The 12,864-nt window shown below is 45.8% G+C and overlaps 1 protein-coding gene across 1 annotated transcript in view; it reads left to right on the top strand.

Annotated features, from left to right (window-relative positions):
- The window catches only part of PNPLA7 (patatin like phospholipase domain containing 7), a 136,086-nt gene that overhangs the window by 52,672 nt on the left and 70,550 nt on the right, over nt 1-12,864 (top strand). The window contains exon 20 of the mRNA XM_054083893.1: nt 6,724-6,837. Coding sequence (XP_053939868.1) covers nt 6,724-6,837 — 114 coding nt within the window. The remainder of the gene's footprint in view (nt 1-6,723; nt 6,838-12,864) is intronic.

Genomic DNA, 12,864 nt, shown 5'->3' with positions numbered 1-12,864 from the left:
AAAGATGGTCTCCTGTGAGGGTGGGGAGGCCCTGGCCCAGGTTGCCCAGAGAAGTGGTGGCTGCCCCATCCCTGGAGGTGTTCAGCGCCAGGCTGGATGGGGCTTGGAGCAACCGGATCCAGTGTGGGATGTCCCTACTCGTGGCAAGGGGTTGGAACTGAATGGGCCTTGAGGTCCCTTCCAACCCAAAACATTCCATGATTCTATGATTCTGTGAAATATGAGGCTAATTGACAGGCAGCGACTGTGGCTTTTGTGTATGAGAGTTTGGAAGGAGAAGAGTTAAAGCTACATAATTTAATAATCCTTGGAGTCCTAACCCGCTCCCCAGGGTCTCCTTAGAACCACTGCTTTCCTTTCTGTGGCTGCTGCTCCCTCTGACTGTGTAATGTCCAGGGAATGGCACTGTGAGGGCCAGGATGCAGGGTGGCCTTGATGTGGGATGTTGACTGCTCTTTGTGAGATGGTAGCAAGGAAAAGATGGATATGAGAGAAGAATTACGATGTGTGAGAGAATGAAAAATTCTCAGGTGGAATACTGCCATAATGAAGAGAAATGGAAAGGGGCGTATTCCAAAACTGATGGGAAGAGAACACACATGAAGAGCCCCAAGAGCCTATCAGTCTGCCACTGGCTGAAAGTCAGGGAGAATGGACCTCTGGGTATAAAAGTGGTCCTGCTGACTAGTTCAGATGGGACCTGTGTGCTGTCGTATGAGGCAGACTTGAAAACTCACTTGGAAAGAATAATCTATGGAAGAAACTGCATTTTTAAATTATTTGCACTATCTGTTTGCTGATTATTGAGGAAATTCCCCGATAATATTTTAAAGCGTGGCTGAATTTGTGTGGAGGAGCAATTTTTCTTGCCAGCAGGCAGTCTGTCATAAACTGGCCTTCTTTGGTCAAGTCCTCCATGAAGTCTCAAAGATGCTGAAGGCTGAGCATGAGAATAGCTGTGTTTATTGCTCTGGGGCAATGCACACACTTGAAGGTAAGTACATATTCCAAGTGATTTGTTGGACGTTGCTCAAAAAGGGATTTGGAGTAATTAGACTAACTTGCAGAAGACAGCACTCACTAGTTTTCACTTTCCAGCAGTGTAATTCGGAACTCTGTAAGAAGAGCTGTCAGGAATGACTGTTGAAAATGAAGTCAAAAGAGGTCAGGAGAATATAAATTGCTTTTCCCCCTCCTTTTGAAAGATTTACAATAACGCTTTTTCTTTGGAAAGAACTTGTAAGCCAGGACTGCAAATCACGTGCATTGTATGTGATGGATGTGAGCATGTTTTTGTGACTATTTAATACAGAGCCAGGAGAAGATCTGCGAAACCTCGCTGTCATGATTGACTGGAACCATAAAAAGAGCACAGATCCATTTATAGTTGAGTTTTTTACTCAGGACAGCAGGCATGGTCCGTCACAAGAACCGCGGGGAGTGTGACACCTTCAATTAATCTGTGCTTCCGGATGCAGATTATTAACAGCATTTGAGGTGTTGATCATGCAGCTCCTGGAGGAAAGGGAAGTAAAGGCAGCGATGGCCAAACAGGTTCTTGGGGGTGTGGTGGAGGTAGAGAGGAGCTTGCTGTGGATGAGGACTTAAGGCGTAGAGCTTGGAGATGGGGCAGCAATGAATGGGACATTTCACATTCTCACATGGCTGCTAAAATGAGGTGTAGGTGCTGGGTTCCAAAGAGAGGTGGATTTCAATGCGGAAATAGCACTGTAATATAGGTTTGCTGAGTTTACAACATGAGGGAAAAGTGAACAACACTAGGTAAGATGGCAAACAGAAGAATAGCCAGTTCAGGTCAAGCAGGAGAGCTGACGGGATGGAGCCTTCAGTGAAATTCAGGAAAACTGGAGGACTGGATGAGAGATGAAGAGCAAGGATAGCAAAAGGGTAAGTTAAAAATTGAAAGAGAAGACCAGACATGGGCGGTGAGGCAGAACTTTTCAAGAGTCTTCTTTCTAAGGAGAAGGAATGGATGTTATGGGAATAAAAAACAGAGAAATACTCTTGCCTGAAGAAAGATATATCATGTTCGTTTGACTTGGAAAAGAAGTGGGAAGGAGTCCACTGCTTCTTTCTTGCACTAGAGCAAATGGGGCTGTGTTCATGCTGGCCTGGGTGAACAATGGTAATGGCAGTCTGGGAAGAAGCTCAGAAAAGGGTCTTGGGACATATACAGGTATATGTCCCCCCGGTCACATGGAGTAAGATTTGGAAGATAATAGAATCATAGAATGGTTTGAGTTGGAAGGGACCTTAAAGCCCATCCAGTTCTACCCCTCTGCCATGGCCAGCGACACCTTCCACTGGACCCTTTACCCCAGGGTGTAAAGAGGAGAGAGTTGAGAATGTGGTGAAGATTGAGAGTAGTCCTAGTGATGCTTCATATGGTCAATGAGAGCTCTCTCCCTTCGAGTGAAGGGAAAGAACTTTATAAACAGTTTGGGATAACAAATAAAATGGGAGTTTGGGGACTGAGATGATTGCATCCAGGGGGAAAGTAAAATCTGTATTTCTTGGTGTACTGTGCCTGGGACCCGGATGTTTTCCATGCGGGAGTACTGGGTGTATTTGCATGAAAATACTGAAGCTGATGGTAAGACTTATATAGCACCTTTGAGAGGGGTACAAGATCCAATTTTTGTAATCAGCTGGGAATTACCTTCAAGAAATCCCCTGTCATTGTGGGCGTCTGTAACACTGGTGATGGTGCAAATGCCACTTGCTCCGGAGATTTGAAAGGCTCCTTGTAAAGGAGGTCTGAGAAGAGTCTCCATCTCCCCTCTGCTGAGGGACTGGCTATGGTTCAGTTCCAAAAGGCAGAGCCAAAATTTGGAGGAGAAAAAAACTCCCTGAGGCTTTGTTTTGAAGTTAAATTTTAATTTCCTTTTTTACAAATCTCATCTTTTCTGGAAGACTTGTGAGCTCTTTGAGGCGCAGTAAATTTTATGCGCTCGTATATCACAAAAAGAGTGGAAAACGAAGTTAGGCAGTTTGAGTGGTTTTTCTCCTTCATAGAAATTAAACCCAATCAGGTGATGGCGAGCTGAGGGGAAAGGTTTTATTTTAACAGTTGAAACTCTTAACCTGCTTTCAGGGTAAGGAAGCTAAATTACAGAGCCAAAAACTGTGCTAAAAAGCTGGTAATAGAGAGAGATAAAGACGTTACAGGAGATAAAGATGTTATAGGACCATTTGGGGAACCTAAAGAGGAGTTGGATCTCTATAAGTGTGTGTGCAAAGATGGCACGACCTTTTTTCCCCTTCTATATAATCAGTTTAAAATTGTAATTACAGCACAAAACATCCCTGGCATCTGGACAAAAAAAAACAAGGGCCAGGGCTTGCAGAGTGTGGTTGCCATGGCTCTCAGAATGGAGATTGTGCTGAGGTGGGTGCTGGGCTTGTCTCCCAAGTAACAAGGGACAGGATGAGAGGAAATGGCCTCAAGTTGTGCCAGGGGAGGTTTAGATTGGAGATTAGGAAAAATTTCTTTACTGGAAGAGTGGTGAAGCCCTGGCAGAGGCTGCCCAGGGCAGTGTGTGTGTGGAGGTCTCTATCGCTGGAGGGGTTCAACAAATGTGTAGATGTGGCAATCTGGGACGTGGTTTAGTGGGCACGGTGGCGTTGGGCTGACAGTTGGACTTGATGATCTTAGAGGTGTTTTCTGGCCTTAAAGATTCTATGATTCTACTTTAAATTGACCGGGGCAGTGTTCATTCATAGCATTTGGTGTTGGTTAAACTTCTCCATCCTACCCAGAGTTAACATTGGCAGGCTGATCTTGGCTTTCTAGTTGATGGATTTGAGATCTAAATGTTCTGGCTGTCGGAGTTGTCTGGTTTGTCCAATGTGTACTCTTCCAAGGATGAACTCCTGTTGGAATTGGGGTCACAGAGTTGTGCGTTTTGAATTAATTTGCTTGTGTGGTGTGAGCAGTGCCTGGGCCCCCAGCAGGGCTCAGCTGCTGAGCTGGGCATGGTGTCATGGGCTGTGAAACTGAGCCCTGGTGCTGTGATGCTGGCATTGCTGGTGTTGGAATTTGCTGTAAAGATGAGCTGATTCTGGAAAAAAAACAAGCCCCAAAACAAACAAACAAAACCCCCATCGCCCCCCAAGCCCCAAACCAAACCAAACAATTCGTACCCCATATAATATCTGTTTCTTTTCATAGAATCACAGAATGATTTGGTTGGAAAGGACCTCAAAGCCCATCCAGTTCCACCCCCTGCCATGGGCAGGGACACCTCCCACTGGATCAGGGGCTCCAAGCCCCATCCAACCTGGCCTTGAACACCTCCAGGGATGAGGCAGCCACCACTGCTCTGGGAAACCTGGGCCAGGGCCTCATCACCCTCAGAGCAAAATATTTCTTCCCAAGACCCAATCTCAGTCTCCCCTCTTTCAGCTTAAAACCGTTCCCCCTCATCCTATCCCTGCACTCCCTGATCAAGAGCCCCTCCCCAGCTTTCCTGGAGCCCCTCCAGGTACTGGAAGGTCGCTGTAAGATCTCCCTAGAGCCTTCTTTTCTCCAGGCTGAACAACCCCAGCTCTCTCAGCCTGTCATTGTACGGGAGGTACTCCAGCACTGGGATCATCTTTGTAGCCTCCTCTGGACTCACTTCAACAGATCCAAGTCCTTCTTGTGCCTGTTTTCTATGCTGTAAAACTTAAAATGAAAAGTCATCTTCATTTTTATTCTAAGTCTCCATGACCTGCAGTTTGACTAAGGAATTATGTTGTTTGCGTTTTAACCTTAGTCATTACAGCTGCTACAGTGACAACCATTGTTTTTGAACCAACTAATCTATGGGTTTTAAACCCGGTAAACACTGCTTTTTGCTAAAACTTGCAAAACTGAGCACCAGGCTGTTTCTAAGCAATTAAATGTCGTAGCTCATACCGGAGCTCTGGATGCCGCCAGCTCACCCAGCAGGCTTTCTCATTAAACATGTAAAGATATTTCACCAGGGAATTTGATTTCTGCATTTCCAACCAAAATTGGAGTTGGTGGTGGGTCGGGGCTCTGTGGACGTGGCAGTTGGGGAGCCAGAGAACAGCCACATTCCGCAGAGTTGGCTTTTGGAACCCACTTTGTCAGCTTCTCTCCATAAAGGACAACATGTCTCTTAATTTTCATTGTGTGGTCATTTTCTTCTTTAAACTTCGACTCTCAATAAAATAAATGCCTGTATGTGAAATAATGGGACAGTACTCTGGTAGGTGCGTGTTGTCACGTGTTCTCCTTGTTACATAGCACAGATAGAGGTGCATCTGTTAACCACGAAACCTGGAAGAGCAAAGCTCATTTTTGGCCAAAACATGCTGATCTGCTCCTTATCCCTTTCTTTAATTTTTAGGAAGCCTTGATTATTTCAAGGTTGTTGGTGTTCAGCTTCTGAGAGTAAAATGGAAGGATCTGCTATGCTTGGGTCAAGGCAATCTGTGGTTTCAACACAGAATGGGGGATGATGTGATTGAGAGCAGCCCTGCAAAGAAGGACTTGGGGGGTGATGGTTGCTGAGAGGCTCGACATGAGCCGGCAACGTGTGCTTGCAGCCCAGAAGGCCAACCGTGTCCTGGGCTGCATCCAAAGCAGCGTGGCCAGCAGGGCGAGGGGGGGGATTCTGCCCCTCTGTTCCTCTTTGGGAGACCTCATCTGGACTATTGTGTCCAGTTCTGGAATCCTCAACATAAGAAAGAGGTGGAGCTGTTGGAATGGGTCCAGAGGAGGCTACAAAGATGATCCAAGGGCTGGAGCACCTCCCATGCGAGGACAGGCTGAGAGAGTTGGGCTTGTTCATCCTGGAGAAGAGAAGAGAAGGCTCTGAGGAGACCTTAGAGCAGCCTTTGAGTACCTGGAGGGGGTACAAGAAAGCTGGGGAGGAACTGTTTCCAAAGGCTGGTAGCGATAGGACAAAGGTCAATGGGTATAAACTGGAGAGGGGCAGATTTAGACTGGGCATAAGGAGGAATTTCTTCATGATGAAAGTGGTGAGGCACTGGCCCAGGTTATCCAGAGAAGCTGTGGCTGCCCCATCCCTGGAGGTGTTCCAGCTCAGGTTGGATGGGCCTTGGGCAGCCTGATCCAGTGGGAGGTGTTCCTACCCATCGCAGGGGGATTGGAACTGGATGATCTTTAAGGTCTCTTCCAACCCATACTATTCTATGATTCTGTGACTTCAGCGCGGCACTGAAGAAAGAAGAAAGAGCAGTAGAGAAGTTGGGTTTTTCTGTCTCTTAGATGGCTTTACCATAATAAAAAATGGTGGATTTAATGATGTTGGGATGGTGAGTTCACTGTGTGCCTCTGGCTTTTGTTCTGGTGAGCATTAGAGGCAGTTCTTGTCCTCGCTCTGGAGATACACAGCGTGTGAGAGCCTGCAAAAGCTCGAAGAGGACTTCCCTTTGTAGCCCCATACCATGCTATGGGCTCTGCTTCTGTGGAAAAACTGCAGCTGTCCAGCAGCAGAACGAGTGCCTGAGCGATGTGGATTAAATAGACACTGATTCTCGTTGCAGATGGATGAGTCTTTGGTGCGTTCCTTCTGTAATCGCCCCTGGGGAAAACAGTGTTCTGTTCATGTGTGAGCAACAAGTGTGACAGCGCGGTTCTTGGGAATTGCTCCGTTTCTTCATCCTGACATTTAATTTTTACAACATGCTGTGAGTTCTCAGTAATGTTTTGGGTCTGTCCTCTTGCAGGTAGAGACATTAACCCACCAGCCCAGAGCCACGACGGTACACGCAGTCAGAGACTCGGAGCTTGCCAAACTCCCAGAGGGAGCACTGACATCGATCAAACGCAAATTCCCCCAGGTAAGAATAATAAAAGTGTTTCTTTCTCTCTCAAAAGGTATCTGAGGAGCTGAAACTCTCCTTTAGCACCTCTGGGTTTTCTGTATGATTGATGTGTACTGAGAAAACATTTTGTTCTCTGTCTGTCTGAGCTGATCTATACCAGACTTCTTTTCCTTATTTCCTAATCAGTTTTAGTGTGTTCAATTGCAGGGCTGGTTTGTGTGACTGGAAGCAATTAATGTTAAACACAGGATGTGCATATTTAGAAAAGTAGGAATCACTCAGTTCTATTGGTAGGTAAATGACAGTTTGACTTCTGTAATCCCTTTAAAATACAGTGGTCTTGCTCACTGGGGCGCCAATCCACACTGTTTTTTTGTACCTCTGTTTCCAGAGCATTGATATCTTGGGGTTGGTTTTCCTTTCCTTGCATTTTGGGCTGTCGATCCTCATTCTGCAACTGCTGGATTTGTGTCCTGAGGACTGTGATGGCTCCCTTTGAATCCATCAGCTCTTCCATCGTCTTTAATTCACTTGACATTATACCTCTCCCCGGCAAAGCTGGAGACTGACGGACTGGAAATTAAATTCTTTTGTCCTTAAGTGCATCAGGGGCGTTATACTAAGCACTAAATCATTGCAGGAGCCTTGCAGGCAATTCTTTAATGCTGTTACTTAAAATAATTTCTGATTTTTCTTTTTACTGTCTTTAAGACAGTCTTTATTTTACCAGATTTCTTAAAAAACACTGCAAAAGTAATAAACCTAATTAAAATACTTGTATTGATGATACCAAGCTGAGTGGTGCTGTTGCCATGCCGGAAAGACGGGATGTCATCCAGAGGGACCAGGACAGGCTGGAGAAGTGGGGCTGTGAGAACCTCATGAGGTTCGACAAGGCCAGGTGCAAGATCCTACACCTGGGTCAGGGCAATCTGTGGTTTCAATACAAGATGGGGGACGATGTGATTGAGAGCAGCCCTGTGGAGAAGGACGTAGGAGTGGTGGTTGATGAGAAGCTCGATATGATCTGGCAGTTTGCTCTTGCAGCCCAGAAGGCCAACTGTGTCCTGGGCTGCATCCAAAGCAGCATGGCCAGCAGGGCGAGGGAGGGGATTCTGCCCCTCTATTCCTCTCTTGGGAGACCTCATCTGGAGTATTGTGTCCAGCTCTGGTATCCTCAACAGAAGAAGGAGATGGAGCTGTTGAAACGGGTCCAGGGGAGGCTACAAAGATGATCCGAGGGCTGGAGCACCTCCCATCCAAGGACAGGCTGAGAGAGTTGGGCTTGTTCAGCCTGGAGAAGAGAAGGCTCTGAGGAGACTTTATAGTAACCTTCCGGTACCTGGAGGGGGTACAAGAAAGCTGGAGAGGGGCTGTTTCCAAAGGCTTGTGGTGATAGAACGAGGAGCAATGGGTATAAACTGGAGAGGGGTAGATTTAGACCAGACATAAGGAGGAATTTCATTACGATGAGGGTGGTGAGACACTGGCCCAGGTTGCCCAGGGAAGTTGTGGCTGCCCCATCCCTGGAGGTGTTCAAGGCCACGTTGGATGGGGCTTTGAGCAACTTGATCCAGTGGGAGGTGTCCCTGCCCATAGCAGGGGGGTTGGAACTGGATGGGTTCTAAGGTCCCTTCCGACTCAAACTATTCTGTGATTCTATGATAATTCCCCACAAACTGGGTTCCAATAGCATGGCATCCTGCCTCCAGCTGCCCTTGGTGACCAACCAAGAAGTGAGGGGATGAGCCGGGTGGAATTCAAAACCACCTTTCTCCTTATATAGGGGATGATTATAAACGTTCCTAGTGGACTTTTAAACTGTAAATCACTGGAAACCATGAAACATTTAGCATTCATTAATGCCTTGGGGGTGCTACGCAAAAGCTGTGTTCTAATTCTGCCTTTCTTTCTGGGGCAAGCGTTGGTTTGTCTCCTTTCTGCCTCCTTTTCCTGTTCTATCAGTCGGACGAATTGTTTTTCCCTAATGAGAGCTCTCTGTGGAGTTGGGAATCTTTCTGCTTTGCAGTTAAAGTTGAGTTCGAGTGTTACATTTATAGTACAATTCAAACAATTTATTTGTAATGGAATTCAAATGTCTTCCTGTGTCTGGAGGGCGCAGGCTGTCAGCCTCGAACTCATGACTTTTTTGAGTATGGAATTGGTTTTCCTTAGAGTTTGGCTTATTGATTACAGAAATAGAGCTTTTAAGGAAGTGTGTTGCAAAAAGAATTGTAAGAAAACCACATTTTTGCTGTTGTTCGAGATCTCTGAATTCTTAATGGATTAAACTGGTATCAAGAACCACATTTTTACTATTGCATCATTTTAGAATATTAGCAACTGAAAGAGAAGGGTAAGATAGACTTTAAGTAGGTGATTTATGTGGTTAATGCCTTCAGACTGTCTCATAAATATTTTGCCTTTTTAATCTGATCTCAAATTTCTTATCTTTTAGTATGTGAGGCTTTCTGTCTATCGGGCCCATCACCAGAGGGAAGGGATGGATGTGAGAGGAGATTGAAGTGGTGGAGGAAGACGGCAAGGTAGAAAGTTTGGAGTCAAGTAGAGAGAATAAAGTCAACTCTAAAGTTGAAGGAGTACACTGGAGAGGTTTTTGAGCTGGAAACTATTAAATTACGTAGAGAGAAAATCATCTGGGTTCCTGTTTCTGGGAGAAAGCATCCAGACATTAGAGGATCAAGAGCTGACCATTCCTGAACAGTGTCAGACAGTTGTGAAAAAAACAACTATGTTCACAGAATGCTTTTGGAGTGAAAGAACCCTTGTGTTCTCCCTGGTTTTGGAAGAGCTTCAGTACCAGCCCATGGCGGCACAGCTGAAGAAAGAGGCAGATCAAACAAAGAGTCTAGAGGTCAAAAAATGAGGCTAATTGATGTTCAGAATTATTAACCTGTAAAGGCAAAGGGACTGTGAAAGGTTAAGGGAAGGCATGGTAACTCTTTGCAGATGCATAAAGCTGTCTTCTGATAGCGAGGGCATAAGGTGCTCACTGTGTTGCACAGAGCAAACGACAGGGACTGAAACTGCAAGACGTATATATTAAGAAACAGCTGACTCTACTCCCTAGAAAGGCAAAAAGATTGTTAACTTGTTTTTATAACCTCTTAAAATATTATGTTTGAGGTGGTGCTCTGTGCTGAGCTGGGCTGAATGGATTCTCTGTCCTGTTTTCTCTCCTGCTGTTCTAGTGGAGTGATTTATGTGCAGGATTTATGATGATGTTTTTCCCCATCAACCAGAGGTGATAAAGTGGTGAAGGCATCGGAGGTGCAATAGGTTTGAAATAACTGACTGGGTAGCTTGGGATTCAGTGGTGGAGAGGAGGATTTTCCTCAGTCCTCTGATTATCAGGAAACTTTTTTTTTTAAGAGAAAGAAAGCAAGCAACTCTGCCTCCATCCAAACCGGGCTCCCCTACCAACTGGTGAGGTTAAGTTAACCTGAGTCATGCTTGGTGGAATAATAGTCAAACATCAGTGCTTATCCTCAGTGCTTATCCTCAGTCCTGTGAACTCCACTGTTAGTTTGGAGGAATCCGACGCTGGGGAGAATGGCTTTTGTTCTGGTGTTCCTCTTGGCAGCCTCTGTAGAGCCTAAATTTTGTGTGTCTTGACGGCTGAGAATGGGCAGAGCCTGGGCTTGAATCACCCTTGTGATCAGCTACCCTTGAGCTCAACTATTGCCTGTTCAGGATGAAAACCCCATTAATTCTAGAAGTTCTAGAGGAACTTCATCCTACACACTTCTTGGCAAGGGGGAATGGCTTTAAATTGAAAGGGAAGAAGATTTAAATTAGATATCAGGAAGAAGTTCTTCACGATGAGAGTGGGGAGGCCCTGGCCCAGGTTGCCCAGAGCAGTGGTGGCTGTCCCATCCCTGGAGGGGCTCAAGGCCAGGTTGGATGGGGCTTGGGCAGCCTGATCCAGTGGTAGTGTCCCTGCCCATGGCAGAGAGTGGAACTAGAAGGGCTTTAAGGTCTCTTCCAACCCAAACCATTCTGTGATTCTTACCAGTCCTGATGTGTTTGTAGGTGACCCAGAAAGAGTTCCACCTCTGGAATGCGTTATAAGGAAATATTATCTGATAAGTAAAGGAAATAGTAAATGTGGGTGCTTCTCATTGAGGACAATGTAAAATGAGGGGGTGTCGTGCTCTATTAGTCCGTACAGCAATTCAAGTTCCTTGAACTGTGATGTACAACCTGGAAAATCGCTGATCCTTGGGGAAGCACCATATGCTTGTCCTCTGTTTGCCTTCTCCTCTGGGCCTCTCTTTGGCCCTGTCACAGACAAGATACTGGTCCACTGTGATCTTTGTTGGGACCCCCTGTAGCTCCTGTTATCCTGAGGGATGGAACAGATGGGTGCGTGTGGAGAATCTAATCTCATCTATACGGAACAGACAAAACTTCAGAGTATGTGCCCCAAAATGACAGATGTTGACTTCCAGATCCTGCTCAATCTGCAGAAGTCAAATCTACATCCTATGGCTTCTCAGGAAAGCACCCCAACCTCGAGTTACTGTGGCTATGACATCCTAGACATTCCAAATAGAAAGTGGTCTATAGTGCCAACTTCTTTGCTTTCTCAGGACTCTCCGCAGCAGAGCCTTCAGGGCACCCAGCCAGCGAGAGCATTTGCTTCCCTGACAGCATCCCTGCTTGCTTCTGGTGCTGCTCGAAGCTTTTCAGAGTTGCAGAAATGAAAGGGAATTGATTCTTTCTATTTTCATCGCTCCCTTCAGGTCTGAAAAGTAGGGCAGAGAATCAGCTCACGATTTTTGGCACCGCAAAGCGGTTTCGAAGCAGTGGCAAGAGCGCAGAATTTGTGAACAGATGACAGAGATGTTCTAACATCAGTGCATAACTTGGATCACATTTTATAGATTTTCTTTGCCTCTACCGAGCTGAGATTGTTTTTTATAATTCTCATTTGAAATTTAGACCTGCTGTAGCTGATGGAAATTGCACTGAGACATCGCGTAGGAGCCATGGGGGGTTAACTGCAAGGCAACCTTTCCGTGCTGGAAGTGCATGCTAGAAAACACAGAGTTTTTCTGCAGCTATCTTTAAATTCTCCGACTCTGCCCTCGGGGTTTAAATATATTCAGAACCTATCATACTTCTTGCACAGCAAGCCCTGCTTTCTTTGTATGCATATTTTAACCAGAGCTTTCCTGAAGTGGATGGAGCCTTCCCGGAGGTGATCTGCCTCATAAAGTGAGTGCGATAGTGTGCCCTCTTTTCTAAACGCTTCCCTCAGGCCCAGTGCGTAGTGTGCGTCGCATTATTTAAGCTTGATGTGGTGCTGTGGAGAACAGGTCAGGAGAGGCCATGCTTCCAGACTTTTCTGTATTTGCTCCCATTAAAAGAAGTTTTCCTTGACTGTAGGAGAAGTGGATGTGAAAAAGAGAGAAGAAAGGTGTTCTGCAGCAACGTGGTCCCCGACTGTCGCTGCCTGATGTGAGACAGGCTGGAGCGATGCTTAGTCATAGCGGTGACATTTTTCTTGAAGACACAATTGATCGCAAATGTTGCAAGCTCAAATGGCCCCAGGATAAAGCTTCTGTTCCTCTGTGTGCTTTGGTGGCATTTGTATAGGTGCCAGAAATGGTTGCGAGAGTGCATTTAAGATTTGCTTTGTCACAGCGATTCTCAAACCCTCGGAAGTTTGAATCGGAGACCCCCTGCTAAGCTCCCTGATTCTGTGACGAGCGGGGTGTTTTATCTGATCTGGGGCCGTGTAAAGCTTCAATAACACTGGAGTTTTATTCAAGTTGAGGATCTAGTTTACCCCTCCTCCTCCCTCAAAAAAACCTCTTTAGAAAGCCAGTAGGAAATAGTCTCAGCTCCTGGAAAGAGAAATGAAAGAGCTCCGCAGAAACCAACCTGCTATTATGTAAATTTGTATAGGTGTAAGGGCTGTTATTACTGTTTTACCTCAATTGCATTTGCTTTGTAGAATAGAAAGCCCTTGGCAGCCCTGTTTTCCATCTGAGCTTATTCATATCGGGTCTCTGT

Source organism: Cuculus canorus, chromosome 19 (assembly GCF_017976375.1).
Source record: "Cuculus canorus isolate bCucCan1 chromosome 19, bCucCan1.pri, whole genome shotgun sequence".
NCBI classification, from domain to species: Eukaryota; Metazoa; Chordata; class Aves; order Cuculiformes; family Cuculidae; genus Cuculus; species Cuculus canorus.
This window is presented reverse-complemented; position numbering and strand designations above follow the sequence as displayed.